Consider the following 15,237-nt stretch of genomic DNA (forward strand, 5'->3'; position numbering starts at 1 on the left):
CATTGAATATTCCAGAATATGCAAACATTACAAACATAAGAAATTTCAAGAACCTTCCAGAAATAACAAATACTGGCTGGCGATCAGACCACTACTCCACCATGCATGCAGCAAAGCAGGTGGCATTCATCCCTCACCAGGAGAAACATCTACCTGCTGTTTCAGCAGTTCTCATTGGAGCTGGCTGCAGTATCCTAGATGTGAATCTTGTCAGCGATCCTCTGTATGGCAGTGCTAGAGGATCCTCTCATTCTGGCCATGTTGTCACATCTTCTTCACTATAATGAGCATCAAAAGTAGCTGCTCCTGTCAAAGATTCGCTGTCATCGACCTGGCCTTTAGCTTCCTAGAATGAGATGTTTCTATCACCGATCGGCATCTCAGAACTATAGTTGTCTCTGTCCTTTTGTCTTGTTGATGAAGAGTCATAATCATTGACATTGTTTGTGACAAACAACAAAGGATATGATACGGCCCAAAGTAGCTATTAGTAAGTTTTCCAGTAATCTCACTTTCCACACAGGTGTAAAAATCCATCCCAAGTGTACTGGGATGTATCCCATTGACCAGTGCTGGGTGTTGTAGTACTCTCAGTCATTCTTCCTGGTGATGATGATGATGATGATGAGCGTTTGGCGTCATTGGCCGGGAGGCCCCTCGCGGGGCAGGTCCGGCCGCCATATCGCAGGTCTTATTACATTCGGCGCCACATTGGGCGACCCGCACGCCGGATGGGGATGAAATGATGATGAACACAACACAACACCCAGTCCCTGAGCGGAGAAAATCTCCGACCCAGCCGGGAATCGAACCCGGGCCCAGAGGTCGGCAATCCGACACGCTGACCACTCAGCTACTGGGGCGGACATTCTTCCTGGTGATGAGTTGTGTCATGTTGTCAACTTGAGTATTGTCTGGTTCAAACAGGACAGTGTCTCCATTGTTGTTTCAGCCTTGTGACAGTCGATCACAAAGAAAAATTTGAAGCCTGTAGTGTCTTGCTTTGCTGGTTGTAAGCAAATGTCATGTCGGGTAGTATTCTTTCCCAGTCTCTCCATTCAACATCAATGTGCATCAAGAGCATATCTGCCAATATCTTATCAAGAGTATTCAGTGAGATGTTATTAGAGTGTTCAGTGTGAGCATTTGTCTGTTGGTGGTAGGCAGTTTTCATTCTGTAGGTGATGTTGCAATGTGAAATTACCTTTGATACTTGTCTTGACTGGAAAACTTTTCCATGATCAGAGATCATCAAATGGGGTGCCCTGTGTTTCAGGATGACATCTTGAAGAATGACCCTTGCAATTTCTGGAGCTTCAGCAGCCAGCACAGATTTGGTGACAGTGTACCAGCTGAGGTGGCCAGTGTAGCCTGTTATCCATAACTCCTGTTTGTCGTCTTCAGGAACCTCCCCAGTATGTCAACTCCAATCTGGTGGCATGACACGGCTGCAGCTGAGATTGATACCATATGCCCCAGAGGTAAATGCAGCATGTGTTTCTGATGCTGGAATTCCTTACAGTGGCTCACATTGTGGCTGATGTATTGGTAAAGACCTGGCCAGTGATACCTGCATCTGATTCTGTCTAGAGTCTTCACAAATTCCAGGTGACTAGATATTGGGGCCTCATGGAGAAACTTCAGGATAGTTGGCCACAGATGAGCTGGGGTGACAAACAATCATTTCCACCCACAACAGATCATAATTACTCTTATACAATACTCTGTTCATTAATTGGAATTCTACTTTGGTTGGTTCCCAATTCTTCACGGCTTATATGGTTGCCAACAATACTGGATCTTCCTCCTGATAGTCAGTAATGTCATTTAATTTAGTGACGACTGAGATAGTGTGCATTGCTGTGTTCTGCCATAGAATTCCTTGAAATGCAGTCGGCATCGTTGTGGTTGCATTCATTTTTGTATACCTCTGTGATGTACTCCTGAAGCCTGTGTCCATCTCCCTAATCGAGATGACAGATCCCTCTGGTTAGTCAGGCAGCATGGATATTTGGAGGTCCATCACAATGGTGACTGTTTCACCAAACAATCAGAACTTGTTGATGGCCCAAACAACTGCAAAGCACTCTTCTTCCATTGCAGAGTAGTTAATCTCAGACTCTGAGAATACCTGGAAGCATAAACTACCAACTTTTCAGTATCTCACAGTATCTGCACTAGAACTGCACCTATCCCACAACTGCTAGCATCAATGTGAAGTTATGTCTCAGCATTATCATCATAATTTGCTAAACCTGGAGAAGATATTAGCACCTCCTAAAAGGCAAGGAAAGACCCTTCTTTCACATTATCTCAGGGATGTTTGGTTCCTCCCTGGCAGTAGTTCTTCCAAAGATCATGTCATTGTGCAGACATTCTTTATGAATCACTAGTAGTATGAATAGCATGAACAAATTCTAAGAACATCTCTCACTTCACAAATATGACGATGAGTCAGAAAATCTGTGTCTGCTCTTATTTTCTTTTGATCAGATGGACTCCACTGGTATTTATTAGTGGTCCTAAGATTTTTATTTCTTTGCTGGCTAAAAGGCTCTTTTCAGATTCAGGTGGAGGTCTGAAGTCTCAGCACATTTCAACATGGTCAGGTGGCTTACATGTTCTCCAAATGTCCTTGAAAAAATGGCAATGTCATCCAGATAGCAAAGACATGTCATCCACTTAAGGTGTCAACACCTGTACGGAGGGTAGGGAAGTATCTGACAATAACCCTGGATGCGAAACTACCATGGATCCCTGACATAAGGGATATATGTTCAAAGCAAAAGGTACCCTTATGAGCACTAGAACAGCCTGTGGGAAAAACTGGGGCGACATCCCAAGGGTATGTACCATACATACACTACTGTAATAAGACTTATGATATTTAAGGGGCATATGGTGGAACAAAGTAGAACAGAAGGTGGCTGCTAAGCAGCTTGGCAACGTGCAGAGACTGGCATGCTTAGTCATAACAGGCAGAATTAGTAGCACACCCACTGCTGGAATGGAGACCAGGCAGGACGTACCATCATTAAACTTGTGGGTTAAAATGGAGGTAGTGGTAGGGGCTTACAGGCTAAAAATTGGAAATAACTGGATACCTTTATGATATCCTAAACCCCACATTGGTACAGGAATTTGTGAATGTAGGAAGGATCAGAGAAATGTCAGCTAACTGTACAATTCCTTCCAGCTGCTTCAATAAACCTTTCCATGTAACAAGTGGAAGTAGTAGGGAGCAGTGGAAGTACAAACCATGACACCATGCAAAAGACATACTCTGGTTTACTGACAGGTCAAAACCAGATAAAGCGCTATGGCTGAATTATATGGGATACAGCCTAGACAAGAGATTGTAATCTCTCTATGGAAGCTGGTCATGGTATTCCAGATGGAAATTTCCATTATCAGGGTGTGCGCCAAGGAGAATATGCATGGCCACTACAAAGATTGTAACATCTACATTTATTGAGACAGCCAAGAGCTCCGAAATTTCTATCAGCCCCTGCAATGAGATCAATGGTTGGTTGGTTGGTTGTTTTGGGGAAGGAGACCAGACAGCGTGGTCATCGGTCTCATCGGATTAGGGAAGGAAGTTGGCCGTGCCCTTTCAGAGGAACCATCCCGGCATTTGCCTGGATTGATTTAGGGAAATCACGGAAAACCTAAATCAGGATGGCCAGACGCGGGATTGAACAGTCGTCCTCCCGAATGCGAGTCCAGTGTCTAACCACTGTGCCGAGATCAATGGTCATTGGTAAACATGCTGGTCACTCAGGAATCAATAGCAACGAACAAGCTGATAGGCTAGCTATGAGAGGTCTGACAACTCCAGATATTGGACCAGAACATGTCCTAACCATCACTATGGTGATGGTTAAATCAGAACTATGAAACTAGATCAGAAAGCAGCATGTAGAATATTAGACTAGGATCCAAAAACAAAAATGTGGGAAGCTACAGATGCCAAAGCCGTGTTTTAAGAGAAGTTCTGTGATCCTGGCTTTGAATAGGAGACAGGCTATACTCACGGTAGGACTAACAATAGGTCATGGGAACTTTATGGAACACCTACACATGTTTGGTACACAGAAAGAAGCCCCTAGATGTAGGCTGTGTGGTAATGGTGATGATACTGCACCACATCTAATCTTCCAATATGGAGCATTGGAGATCAGAAAGACGGATAATATTCAGGTTGTCAAGTACTGAAGAAATCATGTCTAATAAAGAGCTACAAGTAAAGAGCCTTCAATTACTGGTTAGCTTTACTAGAATCAAAGGAAGTGAAATCACATAATAAGCCTCGTTTCTGTGTGGGCAATAATTAGACAGGACCCGTGTTGTTTTTATCTCCCTGATGAAATCAAATCAAGAGGTTGAAGTAGGTTCCCCCTCACACGCTCGAAGGTGGCTGAATCATTACATAGTCCAAAAGGCAACAGAGACCAACAGAAGTTATGAAGACAGTCTTTTCCTGCTCAACCTCGTCAGCCTTTATTTGCCAGTATCCGTCTACATGTCCATGTATGAGAAATACGTTGCTCCTCTCAAGCAATCTAGGGTGTCATCAATGTGCGGCAATTAGTAGATATATTTCATCATGATTTTGTTCAGTCATCGGAAGTTGACAAAAAGTCCGATGTGCCATCCTTCTTCACAATGACCACAGGAGAGGACCAAGAACACTCTGATGGCTCAATAATGTCATCTTGCAGCATCTCTTTCTGCATTATCTGTCATTCAACCAGCGACATACTGTAAGACAGCCAGTTCATTGGTAAATGATCACCTTGCTGATGTGGTGTTTTACCATGGGCCACTTGGTCTGCCTTTTCCCCACTCCATATGTGAAAGCGCCAAAAAACTGGCACAGAATGGCTAACACTCACCAACATCATTTCTCCGTCAGGCTGTATCCTATTAGCAGTTTGATAGTAGGCTCCTCCCCTGCACTGTCTGTAGTGATGGAAGAGCATGATTTTTCACTGCTAGCATTAGGTTGCCCTTCCTGGACTAGTTCAGTGGTCACTAAGCACGTACACCTAGGGATAAGTTGTGCTGCTTGTGACAATTAGTGATCCTACGCTGTCCATAAACATCTACAATGCTTATCATTGCTGCTGGTATGTAGATTTCTTTTGTGAGCCTGAGCAGCTTTCTGCAATTGGCAAACTCTTTGCAGTTTAACAGAGCATCTACATTGATGACTGGAACTCATATCACTGATGGCATACTTCGATGGAAAACAACCATTCAGAGCAATCTTTGTTGTGCGTGCTTGTTGAAACAGCTCTGTCAAATTGGAGCTCTGATCTTCCACAGCCTATACTTGTGATGTACACAAAAAGCAAAAAAACATTACGATTACCTCCTAATAAAATGACAAACTCGAAGAACTGTTTTCTGTCACTGATAGTGAAATACATGTTCCTGTCAGCTGGATGTATTCCCCATTTGCGACTTTCAGCACAGTCACTTTCGAATCAAGGATCGTCTTCTTTAGCTGGTGAGAATAAGCATTCAACTTCCAGAAAAGGATGCAGAAGTTGATTAGTGCATGAACAGGTTGGCCATCAATTACATCGATGAAATATTCTGAAGTCTTGTCGACTATCGTCCATAGAGGATTTTCATCAGTGATGGGCTCCCCTTCACAGATGGTCCTCTCGCATAGGTTTCATGAACTCAGTGGCTAGGTGAGTGGTTGGTAACTCTGTTAGACAACAGAGAATGGTTGAGGCAAGTTGGGGAGCAACCTCATCCAAGTTATGGCAATTAACTTCATTTCACAGGTTGACTATAATTGTCGGCAGTTGAATGGTTTGAACAAAGCTGTTGTGATGGTTGATCTCTGGTGGCATAATAGCCACCAAAAATTAGTCTTGTTTAGCTGCAGCAGCTTACTGGCATTTTGTCCTTTGTTCTCCAAATACCTGTTCTTCTGTGGGCCATTACACCTGATGTAAGAGTCGGTTGTATCTACATTGGTAAGGTAGTAGATTATCATTTAATGGCTGCAGCATAAGTATGAGTTAGAAGAGTCCATTCTTTCTGGTGCATTTGTGTTCCAGATTGGTACTAAAAGCTGATTCACCCGTTCTTCAACATTCTCTTTTATCTCCTGATGTATGGGGTCAACACTGATAGTGGTTATCTCTTGCTTACTCGAACTGACAGTTCTGGCTGCCATAAAATGCTGCATCTCTCCTTTTACAACATGAGATGCGAGAGAGGTGAGATCATGATGATCTTCCACAATTGCTATAGGGACCACATTAGGGAGACAGTCAGACCTCTTTTGTCTGACTCTTTTACAACTACATTTCCTTGATGCACTGGCAGCAGCTGATGAATTACTCTGTTTTGTGATATCCTTTACCATAATGGCTGGGTACGTACCTTCTGTGACTCCTCTCATCAAGCTTCTGTGATTCTATCTTGTACAAATGGAAGAATGGGACTGCAGCTAATCGATGACTTGTAGGAAACAGATATCCTACAGCTGTAAATTTATGGATTAATTTTATTACACTACCAGTTTTAATGTCTCACTGGCAACAAATTCAAGCCCTACATGCAAAATGAGATAAGCCATCCAGTCATTTGTGCTTACTAAAGGAACCATTATCTGAAACTGGTTTCTGTAGACATCTTCACAAGAGATGTGGACACTTTTCACATCCAGTGACTCCCGTCCAGTAAGTCTCCTCTGACCAGGGGTCCTGTGACTTTTCCAAAGTCTACGGCCTTTTCTAAACTTCACAGTCCTTTTCCTTCAGCCCTCATCCTTCCACTTCAACCTTTCTGCCAGAAGAAGGAGCCACTGGCTCCAAAAGCTTGCATACACAATACCTTTCATGTGTGCGTTCTTCTATTGCCACTGGGTGTGTAGATTTTTTATATATCCAATTATATAATATTTTCAAAAATTGATTATTTTCATTTGCATATTATGTCTGTCAGACCTTCTGAGCATGTACATCTTCCTTCCTGATTTTCTTCCTTGCCCCTTCATCTTCTTTTTATTTTCATGCTCTGTCTAGTTATCCATCATTTTCATTTGGGACTTGATATTTTCTTTGGGTTAAGATCTCAGTTTTAACTTCTTGATTAGCAGCACTTCATATCAGTACTCTGTAAACATAATCTCAAAATGTTTCTAAATTATCACTTTTCAGCAACCTTTTATTATCTCCTTGGTTTGTAATGAATTTTAGTTATCTCTTACAGTTTTGGATATTACATACGTCTTCCTTTTCCAAAATCTATTTCCTATCTGCTTTTTTATTATTGTGAATATCTGCTTAGAAGCCGTGAAAACTGTAAATTCAAAGTCTGCCTCTTCATTTATATGTCTGTCATGCTCCAGTTATGCCCCTTTCATCAATTAGTATGATGGTATTTCACTTTTGCATCATTAATAATCTACAATTTAGCACTTACAGCATTAGCTATAAATTTATGAATACTACACTTTTAATAAATTAAATAGCCTTAAGATTGCTGGAGAAATAATGGAGTAATACATTGTGATATTGTGTGTGTGTGTGTGTGTGTTTAAGTAAATAGAAATAATAGCAGATATGAAAAGTTTTCTTTATTAATTGTGCTTAAACTAAACTAAACTGAAAACACACACACACACAAACACACACACACACACACACACACACACACAGTTATACTGTGCTAGTTGAATACACAATGCCAGAACTGCAGTTCTGCAGCAAACTGGGTGAGAGGTTGAGTTGTGTGTGTGGAGTGGTCAATGGGAGAAATGAGTTAGGGAGTAGAAGGGTGGGTTGGGGAAGGGTGGCTGAGGCTTGGAGAGAGGTGTTAGGCGCACGGGACACAAATGCAGGAGGGAGAGGCAGCCAGTGCACAGGACAGGAATGCGACGTACAGGCACTGATACCAATGAGCTTGCGCAGTGCACAATGATGATGACATAGAGAAGTGTACTGGTGAGGGCTGACACAATACAGGAAGGGGGAGAGTGAGGAAGAGGGTACTGGTGCCGCGTGGCGTCATGTGATGGACTGTGCGGCCACTCCTGCCGGAGGTTCAAGTCCTCCCTCGGGCATGGGTGTTTGTGTTGTTCTTAGCATAAGTTCGTTTAAGTTAGTTTACGTAGTGTGTAAGTCTAGGGACCGAAGACCTAAGCAGTTTGGTCCCTTAGGAATTCACACAAATTTGAAGTGTACTGGTGCAGAATGAGTGAAGTTAAGGTCCTGGGCTCGTTGGAGATGGGAGTGAGGCAGGAGGTTGACAGAGGACGAGGCCAGCAGTAGTACAGGAACAAAGTATGTGCTTGGCTTGTAACATATCGCCTGCAGCATCCAGTCTAAATTGGAAGGATTCAGAAATCCATTAACAGTTTAAATCAGAATTCTCATATCAGCAAATCCCCTGTCTTCTCAACATGAATCCAGCATTGAGCAATTTGTCTCAGATTTTCAGATATTGGGTAAAGTTTGGATGCAATGTAATGTACTGGTGAGTGTGAAAAAAAGAGCTCTTTGAATTTCACATATAAGTCCCAAATTACCAATCTTAATAAATAATGTGCAATGTTTCAAAGCATCTGTCAAGAGAAATGTTCTGGCCATCATCAGAGATACATGAAATTTGGTACCCTATTAAAGACAACATACCCCTCAGAGTGGCAGAAGTGTGTGGTATTCACTATGAAAGTGACAATATGTATGGTGGACAAACTATTTGCACTATCACTGAGCTTTATACTTAACACAAATGCTAGATAAAACAATGGAAGTTGGCCTCAGCAATGGTGGAACATTGCCTACAGAACTGAGATGAAATTCATTGTGAAAATTTGAGAATTTTGGTCCATGCATCATCTTATTGCAAACTAGTCATTAAAAATTCAGCAGGGACTCAGTTGCATACAACACAATAATTTTAGTAAACACAAGGAATGTACAATTAATAACTCATGTGGAGAGCTTTGAACCCAAAGAATAAACAAGAAAGATTCGTGACAGTTCCAGAGATACAGTAATGGCAGCGTCTATAGTCACATAGTCCCATCATGTTGAGACATTTATTTCTACACCCTGCAAACCACTGTGAAATGCATTGGAGATGGTACTTAGCATTGTACCACATGTTAGGGTTTCTTCTCATTCTAATTGCATATAGAGCACAGGAAGAATCACTGCTTAAATGCCTCTTTGTGCACTGCAATCAGTTTATTAATGTCTTCCTGGCCCTATTGGAGCCCTACGTGGTACTCCACCAGAGTAGATCAGCCACAAGCAGTTAGACTCACTTTCCAGCATGCACAAAATTTACGTCAACCTCCGTAAAGTTCTGGTCACTGTTGCAACACACACAATAGGGAGATGCCATGCTAGTTATAGCAACCAGTAGTTACTTTCCTGATGAGTATGGCCATGACTGCTGTCAATAAACTCAAAGAACTGACTATGAGCAGTTACTACCAGATTTCTTTTCCAAAATATGTTTATGCGCACCATATTAACCATACTTGTACATTAGGAACACATTAAACTCTAAAGGATATTGTGTTGAAATTGCAGACATCTATTACTCAAACAGTAATGTAAAAAAAGAGACAAATTGTTTACTTTGAGCAGTTAGTAGCTGTCTTTAAGTTACTTTCAAAAAGTGTGACATTTCTATAATAACATCTTCTGACATTTTGAATATTCTCATTATTATTATTTTTTTAGCTTGCTTCTACTCTTTTTTTTACTCCTCATTTTCAATAAAACTTTTCTCTCTTCCACCTCTTACAATTCGTCACTTTTTATTGTATGAGGTTCATTCAAATGAAACCTGGTCAGCGCATCTACCTTTGCCTTACATGTAAGGTGGCACCATGTAACTGCAGGTATGGTGGCATCATCTATTGGCAGAGAGACTGATGCATGTGCACCATTTGATGTTGCATAGCGCCAGTGTGGTTTCACGACGAAGAGAAGGTGATCACACAAGTTATTGTCCATTCCTGAACATGCAGGTGAGTAAGCAGGATCAATGAGTGATTGAATTTTTGGTGGCAGAGGGAGTTGGAGGCTGTGAAATGTATCGACAGATGAAGGCTGTGTAAAGTGAGTACAGTCTGAGTCACTCAAATGTTGTGGAATGGTGCAAACTATTCCCTGAGGGGTGCGATTCACTGGAAGACAATGCTCATCCTGGACAGGCTCGTTGTGTCATCACACTGGAAATGGTTGCGGAAGTGAATGCTTTAGTCTAGGACAACCGCAGAATCACTGTGGACAAGATCCATCGGGTACTGGGTATTAGCGTGGACACTGCCCACACCATAATGCATAGACACTTGAACTTTCGAAAAATCAATGCGGTGAAGACAACGTTGCAGCAGTTTCAGTGGAACCTGACCTTTCACCATGTGTCTTTCATGTGTTTCGACCTCTAAAGCAAGCTATTTGCAGACATCGATTCGCAACGGATGACAAAGTGTGTGACTGGGTCCAGGCCTGGATCTGACAGCAGCCTACTAGCTTCTTCAAGGATGGGATCGACTGGCTAGTGCTGCAGTGGGATAAATGAGCCAACAGTTTTGGTGACTATTATTGAGTATGTGTACTGTGTATAACTACATTTTTGAGTTAGTAAAATCGTTACCGTTACTTTACACTAGTGACCGGATTTCATTTGAATGCCCCTTATATTTTGTAGAAAATGCTGTCTTTACCTATAATAATGATTAAAATGTTGTTTAGTAAATCATCTGTGATGTGATGGTTTTTCTCCAGCCCCTTACGTAATTTCAAGCAGTGTAAGATACATACTTGGCAATAACAGGTATATTTAAGTGTTCTGCAATTGCCTTCAGGAAGTCATTATGATTGGAATGCTGTGGCCTTTCATCTCTTGTACGACCATGCACTGCAATTGCTGTTATCCCACTAGATGCTAGTGTTTCACAAAGCTTCAATGTGTCGTCCAGATCAGGTAGAATACGTATTTTGCATGTCACTGGAATATTTACACTCTTCACAAGTGTTGACAGAATGTCAAAGGCCTTCTGTGGTTCTGACAGAAGAGCTGCACCCATGCCACCTTTCACTGAGAATTCCTTTGGGCAGCCCATGTTCACATCAATACCAGCAACATCATTTTGCCTGCAAAAAAGAAGATAGCTTGAATAACAGTACTACAAGAAATATAATTAATTATGGAAATTGAAAGCAACAATTAAAAATTTTTCTAGTGAACATATCTAATAGTTCCTGGAAAATGTTAACTTGTATTTTGCGGAATTTGAAAAGTTTTTAATTCTTATATAATACACACAAAAATCTACACTATGTGCTACTTACAACATTGTATTTTTCAACTTAAGGGGTTTAATCATCCTTTTACTCATGTCCTGTCAACTTTTTTTTTTTTTTGTCGTCAGTCTACTGACTGGTTTGATGCGGCCCGCCACGAATTCCTTTCCTGTGCTAACCTCTTCATCTCAGAGTAGCACTTGCAACCTACGTCCTCAATTATTTGCTTGACGTATTCCAATCTCTGTCTTCCTCTACAGTTTTTGCCCTCTACAGCTCCCTCTAGTACCATGGAAGTCATTCCCTCATGTCTTAGCAGATGTCCTATCATCCTGTCCCTTCTCCTTATCAGTGTTTTCCACATATTCCTTTCCTCTCCGATTCTGCATAGAACCTCCGGATTCCTTACCTTATCAGTCCACCTAATTTTCAACATTCGTCTATAGCACCACATCTCAAATGCTTCGATTCTCTTCTGTTCTGGTTTTCCCACAGTCCATGTTTCACTACCATACAATGCTGTACTCCAGACGTACATCCTCAGAAATTTCTTCCTCAAATTACAACTACAGATTCTTAAACCATGATTCTGCCAAAAAATTAACCACTTTGAAACCTAGCTCACAACTGGCATATCCCAGTAACATACTACCTTCTCCTAGTCTTCATATACACATCCTAACGTAATGTCTGTCGAGGAGCTCCTGCAAGAGCTGAAAAATTAAGCAAATTCCAGTGTTACATTGTTGATGTTCTTTATTTAAACTTACGACTTGTCGCCTGAATATGTTTCTTATATTTCATTTTATCTGTTTCTACTATCGTGTTATTATTTCATGTATTGACTCGTTCCATGACCATGGAGACTTCTCCTTAATTTGGTCCCACAGAACAATAAATAAATAAATAAATAAATAAATAAAATAAATGTATATCATCCATTGTTGTAATAATTTTATTACTTTTCTTCTATTTTAAGCTCTGAATGAACAATGTCTACTGCCTTCAAACAAAAGCCATCTTGGGGAAAACTAGGAATGTTTTTGGAAAGGGATTCTAACAAACTCAGTGAACTACACACATGTCAATGACAAGTATTCCACTTATTACTCAGACCTTGAAAAGATTCAACCACATCACATCCCAAGATAAGGGAAACCCTACCAACTTGCCTCCCCTTGTCCCCCTCCCACCTAAAAGTGGTATTCTATTGTCGACTCAATCTGTACACTGTTCAAGTTCATCATAATGACATTCTTCCACACAATCTAACCCAGGAACAAGAACTTTTCGACACACCCACCCACTACCTCCTTCTGCAGTAGTGACAGATATTGGTGTCCCATCTGTGGAAGCAGCCAGCACATGTAACAGCTGTGCTGCAACTACTATGCAGCATTGTATATGGATACGACAATTACCAGCATGAACTGCCAATGCATAGTTATCTGTTACCTGACCAATTTGAATAATGGCTTGGAAGTAGAGATGCAGAAACTTGAACTTTTGATTTGAAAATGTATTGCATACCAGAACAATGATGACATCAACAGCTCCTTCAGTACCCATACCATTTTGTTTCTCCCAACCTACTATCATCATCATAAGCTCCTCTAAACGGCACAAGTGGGAACTGTTCCTCCAGCACATCCTCTCATCCAGCAGTTCCTCTGGCCCAAATTTCCACCAGTCATGATCCTAAGCCATTCATTTCTCACTTCCGTAGCTGCTTTATAATACCTTAGACTTACCCTTTCCTACCCTAAAACTACCATATCATCACATTCTGCTGCCTCCATTTTGTTGTTGTTACCAACTGCACTCTAAATCTTTCTGCTGCTGCTATGCTGCATCCCCAATACTTACATATCCAAATACACCTCTCCAACTTACCCTTATGTTAAGCCAACCACTTATGAAAGATTACTAATTCTAATTAAAAAAACTCATAAATCTTAGAAATTTGGCTTGTATTATCAATAAATGATCACTACACTACTTAATGCTATTCATACTTGTTGTGGTCTTCAGTTTCAAGACTGGTTTGATGCAGCTCTCCATTCTACTTTATCTTGTACAGTTCATCATCTCTGAATAAGTACTGCAACCTACATCCCTCTGAATCTGCTTACTGTATCCATCTCTTGGTCTCCCTCTATGATTTCAACCCCCCTCCCCTCCCAAACACACACACACACTTACCTCCAATACTAAAATGATGAGTCCTTGATGTCTCAGAATGTGTCCTACCAACCAATCCCTTTTTCTAGCCAAGTTGTGCTATAAATTTCTTCTCTCCCCAATTTCACTCAGTACCTCCTCATTAGGTACATTCTTCAGTAGCACCACAGTTCAAAAGCTTCTATTCTCTTTTTATCTAAATTGTTTCACTTCCGTACATGGCTACATGCCATATAAGTACACTAAGAAAAGACTTCCGTCTTCCTACCTCTTCGATCTATATTCGATGTTAACAAATTTCACTTCTTCAGAAACACTTTTCTTGCCATTACAAGTGTAAATTTTATATTCTCTCTGCTTCAGCCATCATCAGTGATTTTGCTGCACAAATAACAAAACTCATCTAAAACTTCTAAGTGTCTGAAATATAAACTTAGGCTTCCATGGCCATTGTCACAATAAAGCACTAGAGAAGAGTGCTGCCAGAGCACTAGTGCTTCTGGAGCACTGTTTGGCCAGGCCTGACCTAACTGGTCAGTATACTTCATAGTTAACATATGACCGTAATGATCAGATAATTCACTGGCTGTTGATTTACAGCCAAATCTCTCCATGCAGTCGAGTCTTAAAATAACTGTCAACTTATGTTGCACTATCTCCTTCAATTCTCATAGGAAATTTTACTATGACAAATAATGCAGAGCTAGGAGGCCCTTGATCAGAACTATCAGACAAATAATTAAGTATTCACAAACAATGTTTCTTAAGTTAAATCTGCATAACCAAACTGTTTCATGATGCTTACAATATTTCCTGCAACCAGTCAGTACCACATACTTATGTGTTTCCTCTTCCACTGTTGTGACACAGCATACTAAGAGCTATTCAGTGCAATGCACATTAACCTGAAGGGGTTGGGACTGAACTACATTTTTGAACATAGAGCCAAGTCTTTTCTTACTGGTTGTGCAGTAGTGTGATATTAAACTGTACTCATCAAGATGACTCTATTCACTTTCAATCATTTTCATGTTATGTTCTAATAAGCACAACACATCTGGTAACATTCTACCTGCCCTTCCATTTTCCTGTATGAAGGTGAAAGAACATCCTTTTTATTAATGAGGCTGCTGATGTCTTGCTGAAAGGCAATATATCTGTTTTCTTTCATATCTATGACTTTGGCCAAGCTACAGCATTTTGTTTTGCTACAAACTATTCCAGCTCAAACTAAATTCATCTGGAATTGTGACTACATTATCAATAAGTAAAACTACTGACATCTCAGTCACTGTTGCAAGTGACCTCTTCAGGGTGTTTTTCTTTACAGTAAACAAAAACACCCTGAAGAAAGTCACCTGCAACAGTGACTGAAACATCAGTAGTTTTACATATTGACAATGCGGTCACAAACCCAGTAAAATTGTATTTATTTTGCATGTATTGTTTCCTAATCTAATCTCCTCAGCATCACCTGTTTTAATTCTACTACATTCCATTATCTTTATTTTGCTTATTTATGTTCATCTTGTATCCTCCTTTTAAGACATTGTCCATTCCATTCAAACGCTCTTCCAAGTCCTTTGCTACCACTGACAGAATTACAGCGTCATTGGCAAACCTCAAAGTTTCAGTTTCTTTCACCTTAACTTTAATCCCTACTTTTTTCTTTTCTCTACATCCTGCAGCTATGTCTTTTGGGCAAATTTATTCTAAGGAAGGTTTAGGAAACACATTGGAAATAGCTGTTATGGGATGGATC

General features: G+C 40.7%; 1 protein-coding gene across 1 annotated transcript in view; it reads right to left on the bottom strand.

The window, feature by feature from the left end:
* Nucleotides 1-15,237, bottom strand: part of LOC126237012 (tRNA-dihydrouridine(20) synthase [NAD(P)+]-like) — a 75,980-nt gene that overhangs the window by 34,083 nt on the left and 26,660 nt on the right. The window contains exon 3 of the mRNA XM_049946740.1: nucleotides 10,812-11,144. Within this exon, the coding sequence (XP_049802697.1) occupies nucleotides 10,812-11,144 (333 nt within the window). The remainder of the gene's footprint in view (nucleotides 1-10,811; nucleotides 11,145-15,237) is intronic.

The sequence above is a fragment of the Schistocerca nitens genome, chromosome 2 (genome assembly GCF_023898315.1).
Source record: "Schistocerca nitens isolate TAMUIC-IGC-003100 chromosome 2, iqSchNite1.1, whole genome shotgun sequence".
NCBI lineage: Eukaryota > Metazoa > Arthropoda > Insecta > Orthoptera > Acrididae > Schistocerca > Schistocerca nitens.